The sequence below is a fragment of the Argiope bruennichi genome, chromosome 3, assembly GCF_947563725.1.
Source record: "Argiope bruennichi chromosome 3, qqArgBrue1.1, whole genome shotgun sequence".
In the NCBI taxonomy this organism is placed as follows: Eukaryota; Metazoa; Arthropoda; class Arachnida; order Araneae; family Araneidae; genus Argiope; species Argiope bruennichi.
This window is the reverse complement of record NC_079153.1, coordinates 98,281,581-98,305,014: the sequence shown is the minus strand read 5'-3', so window position 1 is coordinate 98,305,014 and position 23,434 is coordinate 98,281,581. Positions and strand designations below refer to the sequence as shown.

General features: G+C 24.8%; 1 protein-coding gene across 1 annotated transcript in view; it reads right to left on the bottom strand.

Moving 5' to 3' along the window:
- Positions 1 to 735: 735 nt before the first annotated feature.
- Positions 736 to 23,434, bottom strand: part of LOC129963678 (sodium/hydrogen exchanger 8-like) — a 30,063-nt gene continuing 7,364 nt past the window's right edge. Inside the window, exons 3-16 of the mRNA XM_056078176.1 lie at positions 22,015 to 22,095; positions 19,626 to 19,684; positions 18,002 to 18,085; positions 17,805 to 17,906; positions 16,009 to 16,187; positions 15,142 to 15,280; positions 14,558 to 14,663; positions 13,824 to 13,940; positions 12,997 to 13,079; positions 10,642 to 10,753; positions 10,268 to 10,410; positions 9,195 to 9,275; positions 5,235 to 5,378; positions 736 to 3,468 (exon numbers count right to left, since the gene is read on the bottom strand). Coding sequence (XP_055934151.1) covers positions 3,361 to 3,468; positions 5,235 to 5,378; positions 9,195 to 9,275; positions 10,268 to 10,410; positions 10,642 to 10,753; positions 12,997 to 13,079; positions 13,824 to 13,940; positions 14,558 to 14,663; positions 15,142 to 15,280; positions 16,009 to 16,187; positions 17,805 to 17,906; positions 18,002 to 18,085; positions 19,626 to 19,684; positions 22,015 to 22,095 — 1,538 coding nt within the window. The 3' untranslated portion in view covers positions 736 to 3,360. The remainder of the gene's footprint in view (positions 3,469 to 5,234; positions 5,379 to 9,194; positions 9,276 to 10,267; positions 10,411 to 10,641; positions 10,754 to 12,996; positions 13,080 to 13,823; positions 13,941 to 14,557; positions 14,664 to 15,141; positions 15,281 to 16,008; positions 16,188 to 17,804; positions 17,907 to 18,001; positions 18,086 to 19,625; positions 19,685 to 22,014; positions 22,096 to 23,434) is intronic.

Below are 23,434 nucleotides of genomic sequence, written 5' to 3'. Positions count from 1 at the left end.
TATGTACCTCCGTGTCATAAACATCACTTCCTGCAACATTAATGACTTTAATCATCAGTTCAAGATAACACTTCATTAATATCAAAGAAAGAGAATACTTCTGACAAACAGGATAAACTCTCAAAGAAGATTTTAACAATTTATAAATGAGCGTCTTTTTCTGCAATGTTCGTGGGCATTCATATGCTAATAATACCTTTTTTAGGGGGGGGGATTTCTTTACTATATTCAATCTTGACTTTGATGGCTGATGTGGAAAGCCTTTCACCTATCATAAATACAGACTTAGAGGGAAAGCTTATTTGTGTGTATATGTAATAAATTGCAGAATCGATTTTTATTAAAAAGGCAGGGAAAAGATGAGAATATTCCCCCACCAAATTAATCGAAAAACTGCAGATCCGCAGAGGAGTTACATCTCTGTCTACCACAAAGCTACTGAGACTATATTGTACAAAAGGACATTTTAATTGTTTTAAGGATATTTGTACATTAACAGATCACCATTCATGGAAAATTCTGAATTAAATAGTCTTTAATTGTTTGATAACAGGGAATAAGGTAAAAATGCAAAAGATTTAATAAAAATGCATTGTAAAAACAAATGAAAACAAATTTTGCTTTCTGAATTTATGAAAGGTCTGCATTAAATTAATTTCATTGCAAAAATGTATGTAATGAAAATAATTTAGATTACAATGATTAATGTCCAGGAAGCACAAAAAAGAGGCAATATTAGTAAAACAATGGCTTTTTTTAATTGAAATTCAAAACATGCATCATAAAAATTTGGTTAAATATCACACTTCACCATTGTAAGTCAATTACATGGTGTACCAAAGTGCAGCAATTTTCTTGATTAATATTATAACAATAGCCATTCTGATGAACAAAACATCAATTCATACATCTATATCATATTATTAAATCATCACACAAGTAGGGAAGATGGTGCTAAAAACAAACATGACTTAATTAAAATGACTAGGTAATCTGCATATACAGATTGACTAACAGTAAATCAAGCAACAATCATTAAAAAATTTGTTTTCTTAAAAAAGTTATAATTATATCCAATTGATTTTTTAAAATAAAGTGTAATTTGAATTTATAAAATTAATATTTTATATATAAAGAAAAGATTTTTGTAAAATAGTGTGTTTCGGAACATACTTAAAAAAAAAACTATACAAAGTACTTATATAAAGGAAAATCAATGTCATAAAGAAATGGTACAAATAAATAATTAAAAACTGAAATAATAAATGAAAGATATGGAAAATTATTTTTGAATAAAGTTTTCTCTTAAATATATATATTTATATAATCAAATAAAACAAGATTTCAAAACACAAATCCCAAGGATTTTTTTAAAACATGTTTCACAACACACAAAATAAATTTCAACTTTATATTCAAAACATTCAAAGATTCCATTTATATATAGTTCAACAAACAGAACATTTTTTTTTTAGTTTATATATATTTTAATACCAAATTTAGTACACATTTATACTTATTGACATCTTAAAAATTTATCTATACATATTCTGGCAAGAAAACTTTTTAAGCAAATAAATAATCTGCAAAAGTTAACTTCATGATAAAGAAGTAGTAATTTAATTATGATAATCAAATTTTAAACATTTTTTTAAGAATAATTTCTAATGCAAGGGAGAGAGGAAAATACTGACACACATTTGCTTAGAAGATTACCCAATTTCTATTTTTTCAATGATATATCAGGATTAAATAAAGAACTATTTTAATGAAACCTATATTTTCTATCGAAAATCTTTATAATGCTAGGCTGAATGGCGGGATGGAGAGGAGGAAAGTTACTTACTAACAATAACAAACTTTGTTCGATATGCACAACTCCATGACAAATTCCTACTATCAAATTCTAAATAATTTTAACTATGAAATTAAAAAATAAGATACGAATCTATATGCAATGAGATTAAAGAAATAGCATTTTTATAACAGTCAAAAGTTTTAAAATACATCTCATGCTTATATTTTTAAAAAAAGGTCAAGATAACCAAGAGAAATTCCATTCTAAATGAGATCAAATATAACTGAAGGTACTTTAAAATTCGTACATTAATTCTGCAAAGTATAACTGAAATGTCAGATCTGCTCAATAGCTACTAAATTTTTGACAAAGGTAATAAAAATAATCAATTTCTTATGAAGACCTCATAATAAAGATGCCTATATACATACAAAAGATTTAATCTTATATACATGTACATTATTTTGGCAGGAGTAGCACTTTAAAAAAATTTATTATAATTATTAAAACAGATAATTTCCCCATTCCAAATTAATATCTACAAAAGAAAAAGAAAAGCATTCCATACTGTTTTTTTTATTATTTAATTTTAATAATTCCAAATTGCTTGATTTATTTTTTTTTATTTTTTTATTTTTTATTTTGAGATAGAAACTAAAAGATTATAAAAACAAGAAAACTTGGCAACTATTATTATATAACTACACACAAATATTAGTCATTGCAAAGAACACATAACATTACTTAATTACATTGGATCATCAAGCATTATTGAAATAGAAATATAAAATAATCTAACAAAGAAATTTTTGTAGAAAAAAAAAAGTCTTTAAAAAATATTTTTAAATATGATTATTATTTGTCTATATTTAAAAATTTGAGAATTTCTCAGAAACACAAAAAATAAAGATAGTCATTTTAAGAAAAGATAGCTAACATTTCAACATGAAATAATAAAATACTGCTTAAAGTATCTGAGCGTATTCCTTATAATATAGGAACATGTTTCAAAAACAATAAATCTTTATACAGTTACATAAAAAAAAACAACCTTTGAAATCACTAACAATCAAATCACTACTAAAGACTAATTTGACAAGACATTAAGAATTAAATCTACAGTTTGATTCTTAATAAATATACAGACAGGTAATATTAATCGAAACAATCGACTTCTCACTACAGAATTTGGACAAAAGCTGCAAAATTGTATGAGCAATTTTTATACATCCAATGATCAAATATAATGCAATTTCATAATTTATATGCAATAATTTTAAATAAATAAAACATATTAAACTGAAGATTAATTCTTAAAATAAGCAGTTTTTAAATATATTTTTTCGCATTTTTAATTATCAAATGAAAGCTCCATTGATCACACAAGAATGAGGTACATGTCTTCAAGAAATTGAAAAATTTAATATTTACATTGACATTATGATGTTTTAACATCCAACTTTTGATTTGTATATATTTATACAAACATATAATGTTCAGATCTATAAAAAATTGGTATGTCAGAACTTGGCATCTTTTGTTCGTTTAGAAGAAATTCTTTGTCACATATCCACCTCTTCATCTGAAGAATCAGTTTCAGATGGCCCTCGAATTGCTTGATACCACTGATTTGTCAAATCTGTCATCTGACTTTTGCAGTCTTTTACTTCCTGTTATTTTAGAAAATATAAAATAAATCCATTAGTATTTAAAAAGGAAATTTCATAACATTTATATTTGACTGTAATATTTGGAATAAGGAGTTTTTCCCAACAAATATAGTTTAATATCCAATAAATTCAAATGCAAACAGAATAAACCAATGCCAACATTTTAGACAGGTAACTTGTTAATAATTTGCAATTAATAATCAATCTTCTTAATAAATTGGTGCACATAAACATTGTGAGGTAGTTAAGTTAATTGATCCTATCTTCTTAGTTCGTTTTGTGCATTAAATGCTGAGAGTGCATATATATAACTTTGGAAAGTTTTACAAAATATCTTCCTGTAATTTGTTACTAACCAAATAATTATGCTCAGAGCTTTAGAATACAATAAATCTGCCAAGTGAATGCACATATTTTGGAACAGGAAATAGAGATGTAACTGTCAGGACGACAATTAAGAAATAGCGTGTAAGATTAAATAGAAATGGACAGAAACTTAAGCAATTCTGACTGATAACAAACTGAATATTTTTATAACAGATTTTTTTTTTTTTTTTATTTTAGAGAGCAAAAATATATTTGAATAATACAATTAACAGAAGGGGGAAAATAAAAAAGTGAGACCACATATAAAATTTGTAACTAAAAAAAACTTGATTATTGTTATCTAAATTATTGTAAAAGTTTTTTAAGTTATTTAACTAATAAAATTTTTTTTATTGAATCAAGATTATGTCCATCAACAAAAGTTTTTTCATTTTGAAAATAAATTAACAAATATGCATTCTTGTTTTGACATTTGTAAAAGAATAGTAAAATTTTATATATATTAGTAATAGACAGATTTCAATAATTGCAAGCAATTGAAATATTGACATCAAATATGTAATATTTAGTTGTTTTTTTGCAATATAAAATGATATTGCATAAACCACTGAAAATAAAGTTTCAAATGTATCAAAGAAAATTCACCGTTTGCTTTCAATTTCTATAAAAATTACTTATATGTAAATGGTGAAAAGAAATAACATTTGGCTATCAATGATCGATTCAGCAAAATGATTTTTTTGAATACAAAATTAAAAGGGAAAAAGACCCAATGACATTGCCATTTGAAGCTAAGAAAAATTAAGGATTTAAAAATGAAATAATTTTAAAAAGACGTTGGGTTTTTTTACAGCAAGAAAGAAAATTTTATTGAAATCCCTTGATATACTGAAATGTTAAAAAGTTGTTTTTAAGGAGTTGTTTATATTTACAATCTTTATTAACACTAAAATAAGAATAGTGAAGTAAATTTTACATAAATATTTTTTGTTTTAAATCAGTAACATATTTAAAACAAATAAAAGAAGCGTGAATTATTAAAATCCTCCAGAAATAAATACACTAATTTGTTTGCAAAAAAAATTCTGTCAAAAACTTAGCAATCAAAACAAAAATAACCAGTTTTAAATGATGTTAATATTTAAAATTAAAGTTAATAAACATAAATAAACCACAAAAACTACAACATTCCTTAATAAGAAATAAAACTGGAGCTTGATGAAGCATTTCAAAGTCTTAAATGACTGTTTGATTATTTTTAAAAAATAAGTATTTTTTGCATTAAATACACTCAAAATTTTTACAGAAAGATAAAAAGGAAATATTCTCCATTAAGATCATGATATCATGCTGAAGGTAAAAGAAGTAATTAACAATCTGTATGGAAATTTATGTTCTCGTTTTCACATATATAACAGAGGGAAAAATATGGGTTTTACCTGGTGTGTAAATCTTCTAGTAAAAAATGGTATCAAATATTTGACATCCAATTTCACAAAACCTTTCAGGTTGCTCTTCATGAAATTTACTTCATACTCTTCTTCAGTCAATTCTGACAAATGTTCAGCATCAATAGTTTTACCCTAGAAAAAAAATTAATCATTTAAGATTTTTTTTTTTTTTTTTTTTCCCTGCTTTTAGTTAAAAAGCCCAACACCATACATTTAGAAAAAGTTCAATGATAGCAACTACATTTACATATTTTGCATTCAATATGTATATAAAACAAAAAGTTATCACAAGCATCTGATATCCTACTAATATTTTTGTATAATTTTTTTTATATAAATTGGTATGATCATATATTTAAAACAATTTAAATACTAGTGCCTAAAGCTTATAAATTATAATATATTATGGATAAGAAATTAATAATGAAACTTAGAGTGAATTAAACAATTATGAAATAAAAAATTTCTCAGATAATTACTTGAAAATGTATAATTTACTCTATAAAAATATATAATTTTTCAACAACATTCCTAAAATCACTTTTATGAGTTAACGAAAATTTCAGTTGCAGTGTTTTCTCACTAATTTTCTAGAAAATGTTTGAAAATGCAATTCTAATGGTGATCTAATAATAATAAAACACTTGAAAATTAAAAAGAACCTAAATTCTTTAATGAAAATTGTTAGATGAAACCCGTATTTCTTGTTACTTAAAATCAATAGTTTCTAAATTTTCTTCCCTCCTGTATTTTTTTATAATTCTTTTTATTTTGTCTAACTCTTGTTATTGTCATTTTCCCAATGATGCCACCAAGCAAAAACATTTTAATTAATACTACTTAAAAGCTAAGCAAGTTTAATAGTTGAATAACCTGAGTTAACAAAATAACATTTATAGCATTTTAATTTGATTTTACATTTTATTCCAGTTTTTATAGTAATATTTCAATATCAAAACAAATGAAAACAGCACTAAAACAATATGATATTAATTTAATTTATAGTAATATTTCAATATCAAAACAATTGAAAACAGCACTAAAACAATATGACATTAATTTAAAGTGAAAGCTAATGTTTAGTTCAGTAAATAAATAACTATTCAAATGGAAGATGATTTCACTGTCATTTTTAAGCTTGTTTTGTGGAACTGAGTTTTCTGCCATGCTTACTGAGATTTATTTCGCCCCTTATATTTGCATAAGACAAGAAAGCACTTTCCACAAGTTCTACATTGTAAAAGATTAATATTTGACTGATTTGACATTGATTCCAGATATTCTTCTTATATTATTACATAAAATCCCCTAGCTGACCCGTTAAACGCTGTTCTGCCATATAAATTGTTTTTAGTGAATATTTTGGTTGTTAATTAAAAAATAACAAATGTATTGTAAGTGTGTGGGGATGGGATCTATGACAGAAAGAGGAATGGAGCGCTGTAGACGATGATCGCCGATAAAAACAAAAATACATAAATCATTCATTTTATAACGAACGAACATATACATTTTTTGATCTCTTAAAAGTTAAATGTAATGTGAAAAAAGTAATATATTTTTTATCCTAACGTATAAAAATGAAATAAAGAAAATCAATATTCATTTCAAAGAGCAATTGAGTGTACAATATTTATTGTCAGACCGTCTTTAGCCAACACAAATAAGCTTGATGGTTTGTCCACGCCAGAACATGTCACGTATAATTGTCCGAGAGAGAAACATAGCGTGCCCAAATCTAAGCCTCAAACAGACATCATTTGGGACTTATTGATTGTCATTGCGAATGCCAATCTAATAGGAAATTGAACGAGTTTGAATTCAATTGGCACACTACGTCTGTGAGAATCATTGAAATTCATGGCAGCAAAACATTTTCGGCTTGGAATTTGCCATTCAAAATGGTGGCTTCGATGTTTTTAATCAATTTTTTAATGACCAATCTCATGCCATTGCACAGCCGTGGTGGATTCAAATTCCGAAGTAAAATAACCGGAGATCCAACTTTTAGTCATAGAAGGTGTGCTGACATACCTGGCAAATCCAGTGAGTTCAAAAACTCTGTTGGATAACTTACAGCTTCGTTAGCATCGCAAACTGTATTGATCAATTTGTATGAAACCAAGTCGCCTGGAAACGATTGCCGTATCTTGAAGTTTAAATCGTCAACGTCCACAACTTTCGCTGCCAAAATGGTTCTTTCTGCCAGCCATACATGATTTATGTATTGCGTGCATACATCGGGAAATATGCAAGCATTTTGCAAATCAACGATAGTGCAGAAATTAGTGGACAGTTTTATGAATACAGTATTTTCATAGACAGTAACTTTACATCGCCGGGTGGACGTAGCACATCTGTCATACAACACATAAATCATTTCGTTCTGTTTGAAATACCAACGATGGGTTAATTATTTGGATATAGTTCATACAAAATACTAAAATTGCGATTAAAAAATGGGAGGGTGGGAGGTGGGGGTGGGGGGTAGGAGGATGAAAATTTGGGGTTATATGTATTTTTTAATGCCAAATAAAAAAATTAAAAAAGGGGTAAATTCTGGATAGGGACACCTAATTACCTAGCGTTATGAAATATACTTTACAACCAATTCTTATACCTACCAAATACATATAAAAAATTTCATAAAAATCGGTCAAGCCGTTTCGGGGGAGTACGAACACAAACACCGCAATATGAGATTTTTATATATTAGATTATACTTCCTTTCTTAATCAGAAGGTAAAGAATGCCAAAATTTCAATCACTTTGCCTTTTTCAGAAACAGATCATATCTTGTAAAAACAGTTAAATGTAGAATATATCATCCATATCTGCATTGGTGCAGTTAAGGAAATTCTATTTGAACGATAATTTTAGTTTTTTTAAAAGTGTTATTATATATATTTGGAAATGATAATACATTTCAACAACTAAGGAATATCTAATAATATTTGATAATCATTAAATTACTGAGTCTTAATATTTCTTCTAATTTCTTACTTCAGGAGTAAGCTTTGGAATTTAAAGAACTTTCATTTCCATACAAGCCAAAAGAAAGAAAAAAAAAATTCATTTTTATTTTAATTTCTATATTTGTATGTTCATTACTACCAGCATAACTTTTCTCCAACACAGAAGCGTGCATATCATAAATTGTGAAATCTTTTCAACCATATACCAACCAATTTTTTAACAATTCTACAATTCTTTCAATAATATTCCCTAACACTTCACAAAACATCAAAAATTAAATAACTAAAAAAACTTAACTATTGACACGTTAAAGTTCTATTAATTTTTTGACAAAAAAAGAGAAATAAATTATCTAAATTAAAACTATTTTAAAATTCTTAAAAACTGAAAATTAAAATAAAACTGTTTAGACATTAAATTATTTTCCATAAAATATAGATTTAAAAAATTCAATGCGGAATTTAATATAACTAATAACTTCTGCAATTGCAATGCTTGGATAATTAAGCTTTTAATCAGATTTCTTATATCATTTAAAACTCATTATGATAGTTTAATATTGTTACTACTTGTTAATGAAAAGTTCATATATTATAACCAAACTTTAGGATAGTAGACTATTTTATAAATTAACATATGCAATCCCATATCTAATGAGAATATTAAAACACAAAAATTTCAAAGATAGTATCATGATAATGAATATATAAAACTATTAAACATAAATTATAATGATAAAAAATACAATGGAATTAAAGTAAAATAAATATTTAATAATATTTTTAATGTTTTAAAAAAGTAAAAGCATTTTCATGAATATGATACTAATAAAACATTACAGACCTTTTAACTTTTTAGATTCAAAAAATATAAAAATATAAATAAATTTTTATGTAGAAAGAAAAAAAAATACTGAAAATTAATCAAAAATGATTTTGAAATAAAATATTTCATAAATGACAAGTTCAATACCATTTCTTTCGTTTTACTCAGAGAAATCTCAGTATTTTGTCCCTTCCTCTTCCTTCTTGGTTTCTTACCAGCTTTCAAGAACTGAAAAGATTACACAATTTTGTTTATTATAAACAAGGTAAATTGTTATATTATTGTCAACAAAAAATCTAAAACAAGGTTAATTATTATCAAATTATTGTCCACGAAAAATAGTTGTTAAATTTTTTTCATTAAATGTATACATGTTTTATTTCAATACATTAAAAACATCTTTCCCGAAATTTGTTCTTAAGCAAGGGAAATATCCAGCAAAAGAAAAGAGGGAGGTGTGGGAGTGTTTAGAAAGTTTATAGCTAAGCATTTTTGACAAGAAAAAAATTAATTTAACATACATTAAAAAAAATTGAAAAATTAAAGAAAATAAGTATTTTTAAGCAAGTAATATTAAAAACGAAGTTCAAAATGCTGAAGGGGAAAATCTATATAGTGTTTTCGCTGATATAAAACTTAACCTGCATTTTTTTTTTCCCCCACACTGCTTCTAGTTTTTCATCAAATTAATTTTATGACATTTTGAAAATGGTAATTGCTTTTTCTATTCAACATACTCATAAGTGTTTTAATCTACAACTTCCCTAATAACAGAAACAAGGAAAAACTATTTATTACCTAAATTTTTCCTTTTCATTCATTTTTTATTTGGGGTGGGGGACTTTTAAAACTTCACATTTCTTTTTATCACTTATGAAAATATTTCCAGTAGCATTTAAAATTTTTAATGCCATGTTTTTGAGAGAATAATTTCAACCAATATAAAAAACTAAATGTAGCTCAAATGTAGAATTTTAAGAACTTATTTTATTAAATAAAATAATTAAGCAACTAAAATTTTCTTTGAAATTTGCCTAAAGAAGACAAATTTATTTAAAATGTCATTTACAAAATTTTATAAAATAATATATTAAATTGCATCAAAATTTCTTCAAAAATAAATAGCATATATACAGTATTTATAATTCAATTCAAACAATAATTATATATCAAGATTATCGATAGTTATGGATTTTCTTATGAACTTTTCTTATATATACCTTCATCAAAGGCATTGTAGATCCTCCAAGTACAAGTGTTGTAAACAAAACAATGATCAGAGTCGTTGTAACAATAACATGTCTTTTCTCATCTTCAAATTCTAAATGCAAAGCTAAGGCATATGATATAGCACCTCTCAAACCTGGTAAAATACCAAATAGAACAGTTATGACATATTTCAATAAAAGTATTATGATTGTAATATGTAAGGCAAATTTATGAAAAATATATAGTGCAATACTCAACAAGCATTAGGTTTATATGTCTGCAAAATATCAAATAATATATAGAAAAATTACTACAAAAAAAACTTATAATTTATGCAAATTAAAATAAAAACAATGAAATTAAATATTAGCACTACAGAACTTACCACTGAACCACATAATGAACATCATTTTCTTATTTATTTTGTGCTCGCGGAAATGGTTTACAACATAGCTCAAAGGATATATGTTAAGAGCTCGTCCAAGTAAGCATAATACCTAAAAATAAAATAATAATAAAATTTAGTACCTTACAAAAGATTTCATTTAAGCATACAGAAAAAATTATTTTAACAAATGATTTAATGGTTTATCATATTTGCTTCAATTAACTCATTTGAAATATTGTAACATAAGAAAAGAATTAAAAACTAAATGCATAATTAAAATCAAGCAAATATATAAAAGATTAGGAGTAAGCTTAAAAAAATAAGCTCTTATCTCTCACACCTATAGACAGGCAAGCAATTAATAAGCCATTTTTTATTTTAATTTTTTTTACTACTATAAAAAAAGAAATCCAAATTAACAGATGCATATGGGATTGTAATTTGCTGATAATAGATACAAGATTTTTTAGATATTTTATTCCAAGTCCAAGGCGGAAAAATGCTTCATCACATAGAATTTGACTTAACAGCCTCAGCCAATCAACTACTTTTATTAAATAAAATTCCCCTTCAAAAGTTTTCAATAATACGATACTACTTCCATTCATTGAAATAAATGTAAAAAAGAGGCAGATGTATAATGCTACTTATATACCTATATATATTCATCTTATATATCTATACATATGTAAATAAACAGTAGCACCACCCATTTTTGACAAAGTGATTTGCTATGATTAACAGTCACTAAAACTTTTAATTAAATATTTTATGTAACTTGTTCTTCATGGATTTTCAGCAAGATATATTTAAGCTACAAATTTTGAGATAATAATTCATAATTAGAACCTTTTTACTATACATTTCCTTATTTTTACTTTTTGTCAACTACCCTTAAGTTTGTAAAAATGGATACACTTTAACAATGTAATTTCCAATTAAAACAATGTAAAATCTGGCATTTTTTTCTTTATTATAATATTACTTTAAATATAAATTTAAATCTTTTACAGAATCTTGTTAGAATTAAGTAAATATATTGCTTGCTTATTTTAAGTTTGTTTTACCATTAATTGTGTTAAAAGCAGAACAGTTAATTCAGACTATAAAACAAAATCTGCAAATTTAATAGTGACCTTTTATTAATAACTTTAGTTTCTTCCAGAATTCTAGAGATTTCTTTCTTTCTTCCCCGCCCCTCCCTTTTTATTTTTTGTATTATCATCTGTGATATATTTAATATTTGTTCGATAATTGTTACAATTATTGTTGAAAAATATAAAATATTTTTTAATTAATTAAATATAGAAAAATATTATACAGCAAAAAAATTAACATTATATCAATGAAAAAAAATGTAAATTTTAAGATATAAAAATTATTTTTGTACTATAATATTTTTGTAAGTTATCATGGGGAAAAAAGCCAAAATCTTGTTTAATTTTTAATTAATATTTCAAAAAATGAGCTCCAAGTTGCACATTCCTACCTTTCAAAATATGTATGTGGTAAGTTTGGTACCTCTAGGTCAAAAGGTATAGCTTGTAGAGTGTCATAACAAATACACACACACACACACATTTATCTTTATTATAAGTAAAGAATGTGTCTTACAAAATAAAACATAAAAATGGAACCACTGGGATTATGATGCAAAGAGCAGGTTGAATTTGCTTTTTACATGTCCCCCCCCCTCTCTTTTATTGACATTAATTATTTGCAATTACCCTTTGGTTTACATTTTTCAAAAATTTAAAATGCTATTATCATAATAGACTTTCCATTTGGGATATTTATGTTTTAACAAACTACATAATCAACAGAATGTTTTTTCAAGGTACAAGAAAACTATTTACATCAATTGATTTTCACACAATGCCATTTAATTAAAATTTCTTCTTATAAAAATAGCTAAATTAAAAAAAGAAAACTTTTCAATAAGTTTTAATAATTTGTTATCTTAAATTTTAACAAAGCCAAGATTATAAGGATAAGAAGCGTATAGTGGTGACAGCAAATATCACAAAATGGATTAAATAATCAAGAATATGCCATCCAACAGATGCTACTTAAATATATCTTTAACTTTAAAAAAAAAATAATTTATATGAACAATATGTTGTGTAAATTAAAGAACTTGTTTACACATATGATCAATTCAATTGTATATATATATAGTACAATATTCATCACTGTGAAAGACAATTCAAATTTAATGATTTTAATGTAAAAGGTTAATATATTATTCACAGAAATACCTCTATGGAAAGAAAGGAATATATTCCTAATCTCAATTTAATAAAAGTTTAATAAAAACATCCAAAATACTTTAAACAAATGAAATTAACTTACAATGCTCCAAATTACTAAGGATGGCTTGATAATCAATCGAAAACTGAAAATAGCTAAACCCAAGTATGCAAATACACAAGTTTCTATAAAGAGGACAATTACATGTCAGTATCAAACATATCTATAAAATATCACATAAAGGCAGAAATGCATTCAAATACATAATATTTTTACAATATTATAAACAAATTGGATAAAAACATAAAAATATCAGTTGAAACACTAACTATTAATAAAATATAACTTCATTATACATAAAATAACTATTATCAAAATGTTTTAAATTCACCAATCATATTTTTCAATTGTTTTTGATCCCATTGTATAAATTTGAAATATGTAAAACCAACCAAACTACTGCAAGGTTTTATTATTTTTTTATTTTTTTTTTTTCCATCCCAAATTTATAAGTTTAAAAATAAAGTAAAAGAAAAATCTAAATAATATTGTTGTAAATAACTCTCTTCTCTTAAAATTAATAATAAAAATATATAATGGGATCTAATCTAACTACTGCTATAAAAAATGACTATTTTTATCTATATGTAAATTTTATTATTTCATATATAAAAATTATTATAAATGATATTCTATATTTTCAAAAGTACATATAAATTCTAGATTTTTATGCTTTAGTAACAATAAAAATGTTAATGTTTTATAACAAATAAATTCTGTGCATTACCAACAAATTTTTTAAAAGATTATAAATTAGACAGGATTTTTTTTTTATTATTTAAAATGTTCTTGCTTTGTGAAGATTTTAAAATAAACACCCCATAAAACATCATCAAAAAATAATAGAACATATCTTAATCTTCAAATACCTGCAAAAAAGGCCAGGGTTCTAAGAGTTTGCTGCATTGTTATTTGAGTAACAGGTGATAGATTAAAGTGAGTGTAATGAGACATCACAATGCCATTGAATAATATGGACATAATGCCTGCAATAAAATTACGAAAAGCATTAGACAAGATCTAAAAAAAATTCAAAAATAAAATGCTAGCTTTCAATTTAAATTCATCTGAAAATAATACAAGCTGCACCAGAATAAAATATTTTCAAAAATAGAGAAAATTTCACAAAATGAAAAGTATAAACAATATTCATATAAATACACGTAATTCAAAATGTAAAGATTGGGTATTTTAAATATTGTTACAAACAATTTTGTAAAATTGTCACATATACAAAAAATAATAATATAGTATATTTAAAACTATAATTCTCATAAATGAATTAAAATATAGTAAAATTTATATATTAATGAACCTAAATTTTAAAGTAAATGCAAAAACAGTAATATGAACAACACTATTCACATCAGTTTTCTAAAGGGACAAAATTCAAAATGGAAAGCATTAAATGATATAATAAAACTATTACCAATATAATGGTAATACAATAAGTCATTAATAAAATTTAAACATAATATTTATGAATTTAATTTATTTATTAATATTTTGTATTAAATCATTGATTTAATACAAATTCCAGAAAAAAATACATTTTTAAATTAAAAAATATAAAATGATATTTCAATTAAAATCTCAAATTTACCTGATAAGTGTAAACCTTCTGCTAATCCATAGGGAGCATAAGTAAACACAAGAATCATAGCAAATTCTAAAGAAGGGTTCTTCCGAAGATCAACATATTTAAATAAGTATTCTATGTTAAGGCAAAAAACATAAAATAAATGAAAAAATATAACTTTCAATAAATTTTGGTTTCAGTATATTTATTTTTCAAAGGAATGAAAAATAAAAAAAACTGCAAACAATTGATAAAAATCTTTGATTTATAAAGAACATAAAATTCTAACAATAAGAGTAAAATATTTGACTTATATAGAATTAAGCATCACTGTATAATAAATTATTTAATTTAATACTTGATATATGCTTGTTTAATTACATTTTACAATTTAATATAATGCTGTCATTTAAAAAACATTTAAATGATTTAACTCAAAACTACTCCAATAATTTTTAAAACAAAAAATACTGTAATTCATAGGAATAAATCTCAAATAATAAGATATAGAAGCACAAAATTAGGGCTCAATTTTTACATAATTGAAAGCAATACATATATTCAATATTCAAGAACTAAATATTCAGAAAAATTAACCAAAAGGATATCAGAGCTGCAGTTAAAGCAAAAACAACCCCTATAGCTGCAGATGCAAAAAACATCAGAAAAAATCTTCCAAAGCCATGAAGAACAGCTTGTCCTGCTGACATGCCTGCCATACCAGGTGAAGCAGCCTCTATCACAGTTCTGTACAAATTCAAAATTAATTTAATAAAAACAATTTTATGAATTTCACAATAAAAGAATCAAAATGTGAAAATAAAATACCATCATTACAAAAATAATGCAAAATCATTTACAGAGCATGCCTATTCAACGACATAAACCAAACCAAGATATATTTATTGCTACCATCAATAATATTATAGATTACTACATGAATTGGACAATGGATTAATTCTATTAAGTTCCCAAACATGAATAATAAATTATTTCCTACAAAGCATATGCAAGCATAATAGTAATAATACATATTTAAGATCACATATTTTTTCCAATCAAGTTTTTAATAACAGTCAAATTTTAATTTGCTATTCTTTAAAAAGAGCCTGTAGTATCACAACCATTTTATTCAACCTCCATAGCATCAACAGCTTTTCCTCATGTATTTTTTTATGCTTTAGAGTAACAAAATAAGTAAAGGATATTAGAATAAACAAGTAACAGAAGAAGTCATGAAGGCGTGTTTATTGAAGTGTTTATAGGTCATGAAGAAGTGTTTATTGAACTTGGTCATCTTATACATAGCAATTTATGCTACATAACAGCATTACTATATATAAACAGAATATAAATAGCTATAAAGTAAATTTTTAAGAAGATATTCAAGAGAAAAATGGCAAAAATTTTAACTATATTATTTTTTATAAATAAAAAAATATATAAATATAAAAAGATTTTTAAAAAAGCCTTACGTTGCTAACACAATGGAAACAGCATCATTTAGTATACTTTCTCCAAACACCAACATGTTTAAAACAGGTTCAACATCCAAAGCATGGAAAATTGCAATGGTTGCAACAGGATCTACAGCTGATACTAATGATCCAAATGCAAAGCTTTCAGTAAAATCTAATTTATAGGCAACATCAGCCTAAAAAGAAAAATATCAAATGTATATTCATCTTATAACTAAATTATTGTACAGAAGCAAAATTAACTTTCAGTCTTTACATAAAAGCTTGCAAATCAAACAGTATTAACACATTCCTTTTAAAGCCAAACACTAAGTAAAATATCCTCTATGAAAGAAATTATAAAAATAAACTTAGAAATATTTGAGAAATAATCTTTTAACAAAATGGCATTTGACTCAAAATTACACTTGTTGCTTGTTTAAAAATTACATAACATAAATAATTATTCCATTAATTAACAACTCAAAATTAATATTGGATATAAATATCAATCCATTTGAATTTCAATGAATAATTATACCTTTCCTGAATTTTTAAAGATAACAAAATTGAAGAAAATATTTAGTTTGACTTGAATGTAATAAAAAGCTGATAATGAAAATGTGTGATGCCATTATTTAATATTCTTTTCTAATTTTTAGATTATGGATTGAATATTAATTAATCAATTCATATATTTTAAAATCAAATTTAGAGTTTGAATTCTTAGACAATTAATATAAATTATTAGCTTCTATGCTATCTTCTCGTTCTCTAGTAAATAATTGTACAATTATTTGTTTGTTTGTTTGCTTGCTTGCTTTTTTTTGTTGTTGTTGTTTGACTCCAAATGTATGAAGGTTGACTACAAAGCTAGCACCCCACAAATATTTTCACCATATTAGTGAACTCATACTTTATAACCATTTACCCAATATCTTTCCTTTCTCACAATACTTCATCTTTTTCACTGACATAAACAAGATCAGTCTTTAGATGTATACCATCAAATTTCATGCACTGCCCAACCTCACAGATAAAATTTAAACCATCAAGAAAGTCAGGTAGTTATCACTACCTCTCAGAATTTAAATTCTGCAACAAGGTGAACTGAGTAAATACAAAATTCTTTCTTTCTCTGATCAAAAATTAACTTTTCATAAAGGGGACAATGGGAACTTCTCTAATAATTATTAGCACATAAATTATTAAATTGCCTAACGATCAAGTAAATATTTGCATCATTCAACTCGATGCATGTGATTATTATTGGTTCCAAAGTGATTACCATATTTTCAACATAGCATAATCAGTAAAAAAAAGGGGGGGGGCATCATTAAAGTAATTTATCTTAAATCCATCAAATTTTCAGATCCTGAACTGGAAACATTTCATTGTTTCAATGTCTGTCATGATCTATGAAATAAATATGCCAAACCATCAATAATGCAGAATGATCAATTGCTCTACAAAATACATTAAAATATCTGTAAAAAAAATGTATGCACAAACATCACAATAATTAAAGCTATAATAATAATGGTTCCATGAAATTAATTCTTTTTCTCTCTCTCAGAAATGAACATTTCAAATTTTAACTTAACAAAAGTGCTATATAATATTACATATAATAGTATATTGTTTATATTTTAAATATGAAATGTTATTGCTATAGACGAAAATAATTTCTTGAATTTCCGTATTTAATTGCCAAAGGCTGCAAATTACATTACTATAATAAACTAGTAGTATTCCAATTTATTTCGATTTGTAAATCATATATAAAGATTAAAAAAAATAATTAAAAAGCATACCACTCCTAGAAGATACACTCCTCCACCAATAACAAAAGCTGAAATTGCAGTTCCAAAGATAGCAAAGACTAAAATAGATCCAATGTTTTGAAAGAAGTTACCCTGAAACAAACATATGTACAATGTAGAATTTTTAACAAGCACTATTTTTATACAAATAAAACAGGTAAACATACTATCAATATATTTTTACTTACTTTGTGCAAATTATAACCAGATTCATACATGATTGGTGGTAATAAAACAAGGAAAAAAGTTGTAGGATTAAATGCTTCTTCTTTCTGAAAACGTCAAATAAAATTAATAATGGAAAAAATTTTACAAACCATTGCATTCAAAGTGACTTGATAAAATACAGAAACTGCATAATGTATAGACAACTAAATATTTTAATTGGCACAATTCTTATTATTATTACACACATAAAACTTATTAATATCACTGTACAAAAAACATTTTCACTGTACTTATTTTTCAGACAAAACAGAAGGGAGATTTTTTTTATTTAATCATAAAGTTATGAAAATGAAATCCGGATATTAATTTTAACTTCATAAATAAAATGTTACATAGATAAAAAGAAAGAAAGAATAAGAAAGATAAAAAAAAAGAAAAGAAAATTCCTTAAATGCTTTATTTAAACAAAACAGATAAAGCATTAAAGTTAGTCATATTAAAATTTATTAACTTTTGTTATCTTGATTTTTCTTTATATAGTTTTAATTCAACATCGAGAGAAAAAAAAGAAAAAAACATTTACACATGTATGAATCAAAATTTCGTAGCAAATAGTCAATTTATAAAAATGGCTAACATACATAAATAAAATGCATAAATATGAAATTTAATATGCAAATATTCACAAAAAAAAAATTTTTAATCAGGTTTATTCTAAAGCTCAAATGATTACCGGATTTTCATACAAGTATACACAGCTGTCATTTACTCTGCATTACATGATGAACAAAAAAAAAAAAAAAAAAGATAACTTGAGATTATTGAGAAAGTTATACATGTTACTTCAAAGAAGTCCTCCTTAACCATAATCTATATTTAACATATATATGAATAGTCAATTAAATGTGATATTTATTAATGTAACAATAACTTACAAGGCAAAAAAGAATTTTCTTCACAAATGTACATTTGTATGTAAATATACATAGTTTACATACAAATGCACATTTGAAAAGAAAATTCTTTTCTGTATGAATTCTTTAAGCCATTATTTTCTTCTGATACATGAATGATGTAAAAATTCAGTTTTATACAATTAACTTTCATCTACACATACAATTAATTAACACACTTGAGTATAAAAGTTGTATATTTATTGTGAATGCAAGTCCTTATTTGCATTAACTAAGTTTTAAAAAATTTCTTGTGATCAATAAAATTAAAGAATTTTCAATTTGTTTGACTTTCCTAAACTATTTCAATGGTTTAAAAAAAGGTTAGATCAGTCATCTATTAGCTATCAATAGTAGCTCATCTCAAGAACTGAATCTAATTATTTTGAAGCCTTATAAAAGTTAAAAGCATGCATGAATAACATATATATTCAAAATATAAAACCTAATCAAAATAAAAAAAAAATTGATTAAATAAGCGAGAGAAAAGAAACCAAAATACAAAATTATGTTAGTAAAATAGCAGTATCAAAGCATAAATTTAATATTCAATGCCATATTATCTTACTGTTTACACATGCATAGAACATATGCACACACACATTATATATATGTAGACAAATTAATCATAATTTTAAGAAATATGTTCAATTTTAAAGCAAATTTTAAAAATAGAAATTTGTCATCCTACCTGCCAATTCCCCAAATTGCTATTGGAAATAAGCTTTAAAATTAATCCAATTAAAGCTCCTAAAATCAAGAGAAAAAAAAGTGATTAAAATATAAAAAATTATAAAACTATATCACATTAATATCATACATGCAAATCAATAATATCTATTGGTACATAATTATGTCATTATTAATTATGCCAATTATAGCATAAATTATGTCATGTGGAAGATATATGTCGTATCTTGAATTTCCTATTAAAATAAAAAAAATCTTCAATATAACCAGAGTTATTATAACCACACACAACATGAACAAAAAAATAAAAATAAATTTAAAATTGGTGCCTAGCAAATACATTAAAATTCCAGATATAAATGATAATCTAGCATTAATAGTCTTTATTCTTATAAAATAGGCACTAAAATACATCTACTAATAATAGAAAGAGAATTTCTGTGTGTATGTATGCATGTATGTACAAGCATGTTACTTTACAAGGCAGAATTTTTTTTCCAAATTTAGTAATAACAAATTTGAAACAAATAACTCAGAACATTTTTTTTTTTTGAAATTTTTAATTAATTAAAAATCAAGCAACATTTTAAAGTTTTTTGCCAAAAGTCACAAAAATATTATAATAAAATGTGGTTTTTTTTATTATAAGAAAACTAATATATATATATATATGTATTCAGTGATACCAATTTAGATAATTATATATAGACAAAAAAATTGACAGCAATTTTTAAAGATATTTTAAGTATATTTTACAAAAATAATTTTATTATTATAATAAAACCTAAATTGTCAATATTAATATTTCATTGAATAATTTTCTTGAATTATTATTAAATAGAATATTAAAATTTAGCTTATTTTTCCACAATTAATAGCTTTCTATTTAAAGCATGCTTTTGATAAAATTTTTGGATAACATGTTAATTATAGTTAACATTTAACTTCAGACCTGAATAAAGATAAAAAAAAGTTTCAACATAAAAAAGAAAGTTGATCTCTTCTTTAATTAGCTATTATTAGTTAACTTGATATTCTGTTTTCTTTTCTAACTGTACTGAATAATTTTATCAAATTTCTCTTATTATTTTTTTCTTTTGTATAATATTTCAATATATTGCATAAATCATGAAATATATTCTTTAATATATACAAAACATCAATGCTAAAATTATTCCTTTTTGTAACCTTTTCACAAAAATACAATACTCAATAAGCAAGTTAGTGAATTATTTGAAAATCATTCACTTCCCATTTAAAAGTATACTTAAAATTTTAGCAACATAGAGAACAATGAACATAATGGTACAAGGCTTCCAAAATTATAGGAGTTACATGGGTATCAAAATTTGAAGTCCATATTTTGACAACAAGCCTTATTAAAATTAAGTACATACAAAAGATGCAATTAAAAATTTTCACACTCAATAATCCCAGTAAACTAGATGATCACAAAAGCAACTAGTATATAATTGAAACATTCTCTTAGTTGTGGAGAGTTATATTTCGTGTATTAACAATAATTTCCTTAATCACTATTTAAAAACTTATACCTTTTATTTGTTGCATAAATTTACTTAAGGTAATGAAAGAATTGTCATAAAACTAAATGAGATTTGTTACATGTTAAAACCAAGAATAAAAGTCTAAGAAAAACTATCTGTAGAACAAGTCAACAGGAAAAAATGCAAAATGTGTCTAATTTTTAAAAACATTACTACAATTTTAAAGTTCCTTCTACAGTTCCAAGCGTACAACATTATTCATTATGGTTTTCAATTTATGAAATGCACACTTAACTATACATTATCTATTAATCATGTTATTTCAGCACAGTGGAAGAATATTATTTACATAAATCTCTTCTATTGCTAATAACTTAAATAAAATCTGAGAATAATAAAAAAAAATTTAATTCCTAATTTAGAAAAATTTATGACTTAATGTAATATGGCAGGGGGGGGGGAGATTTCATGGAATAGGCTTCTTTTCTTTTCCACATGTTAAGGTAAGGAAACCAATCATATTTATTAAAAATGATAATAACTAATAAAATTCTGAATATCCAAATAACATGGTTTCTAACATTTAATATATATATATATATATATATATATATATATATGCCCTGAAATTCTTCTTCCAATGGACAGCAAAAACATATCAAAACAAACAGAGACAAGCTGGCAATTTAATATTGCATTCTATTTCATAAAGCAGTTTGCCTGTAATACAATATTAAACATGTTTTTTTTTGTTCAATTCATCTAAATATATGTTTACATTTGATCAATGAAGTATCTAGAGCAATTTTAATAAAATTAACTAACATTTTATTCTTCAGACTAAATGTGCTGAGACTATTTATGATTTTCAAATATGATGCTTACCTAAAAATACAACAGATACACTTTCAGGTAAGTACTGGAAATTTGTTTGTATCAAACAGTGAATGAGTAAAATGCACAGAGCTGAAATAATATAAATAAAATGATAAGAAAACTTAACACACAGTTATAAATAAATACATAATATTTGTACATACAAAATTTGATTAGGAAAAAAATAATAGCTTACATTTATTTAACTTATTAATTTTGTTATAATTTAAAAAGTTATTATTTGATGTAACTCAAACATTCATAAATGTTAACATTAATAAGCAATAAATAAAATATTATAAAACATTAAATATTTATCAGAAAAGTGAAAATGTGTGACCAAATTCTAATCGAACAATTAATGATTCCTCCCCCTCTGCAACATAATACTAATCTATCAAATCCAAAGAAAGAATTAAAACTGTATTGGAAGAAAAATTCTGCAGAAAATTCTTCTGAAACAAGAAGACAGAGACATATTAGCTCCCCTTACTCTCAATACAAAATTTCTTTCTATTTCATCATTCATAGTTAGCTTTTATTCATCCTAACATCATCACAGGGGTGTTTGTGGGACCCCAAAAAATCCCCTGAAACTTTTACGGACTTACTACCGGCATTTTGGAGTTTCGAGAAGGGGGGGGGGGGAGAAATGAAAAATTACAATTATGAAGTATTGAATGACCTAATTATAAAAGTTCAATGAATTACTTTTTTTGCAAAATTAATAACCATAAATTTTCAAACACATAAACTACTACATTTTATGCAAATATTTTAAATTACCTGAATTAATTCTTTTTAAAAAAATTATCTAATTTCTGCTGCTTTTTTTTTTTATTTTCTGATGTTTGTGGGATTGTCTTTCTTTTGTGGTGAACTTCATAATTGCAGGAAGGTTGACTTTTATTTTCCTCATTTACAGTTGAAGAAATTTCCTCGAGAACAGCACATGCAGAGGTAGAAGCAGTTTGCTTTTCTGCTAATGTAGAAAGTTTTTCAGAGACTTTTATGGGTGACTCATCTGAAATACATGTTTTTAAGTCCTCTTGATATGTTTTCCAACTTCTGTTCATATTCAGTAAGAGATCTTTGTGAATTGGATCAGTCATTGGATTTTTTTAGCCATATTTTTCACATGAGGTTTCTTTAGAAGCCATTAAATCATATTTAATAGTCTGCACTGCATCTAGGGAATCAATCTTAAGAGAGGTTCTATAGTCAGTGACAAGTGTATCCATTAAGTTGAACTTTCCACTAATGGGCCATGGAAGCAGCTAAGGCAGGCTTTGACCAATTTAGCCAATGTAGGATACTTATAATCATTTGTGAAATCATCTTTTAAATTAAAAACTTTAGACCAATATTTATCAATTGTACACTTGACTTGATTTCCACTTTCATCAGATGTGTAGAGCATTTCTTTGGT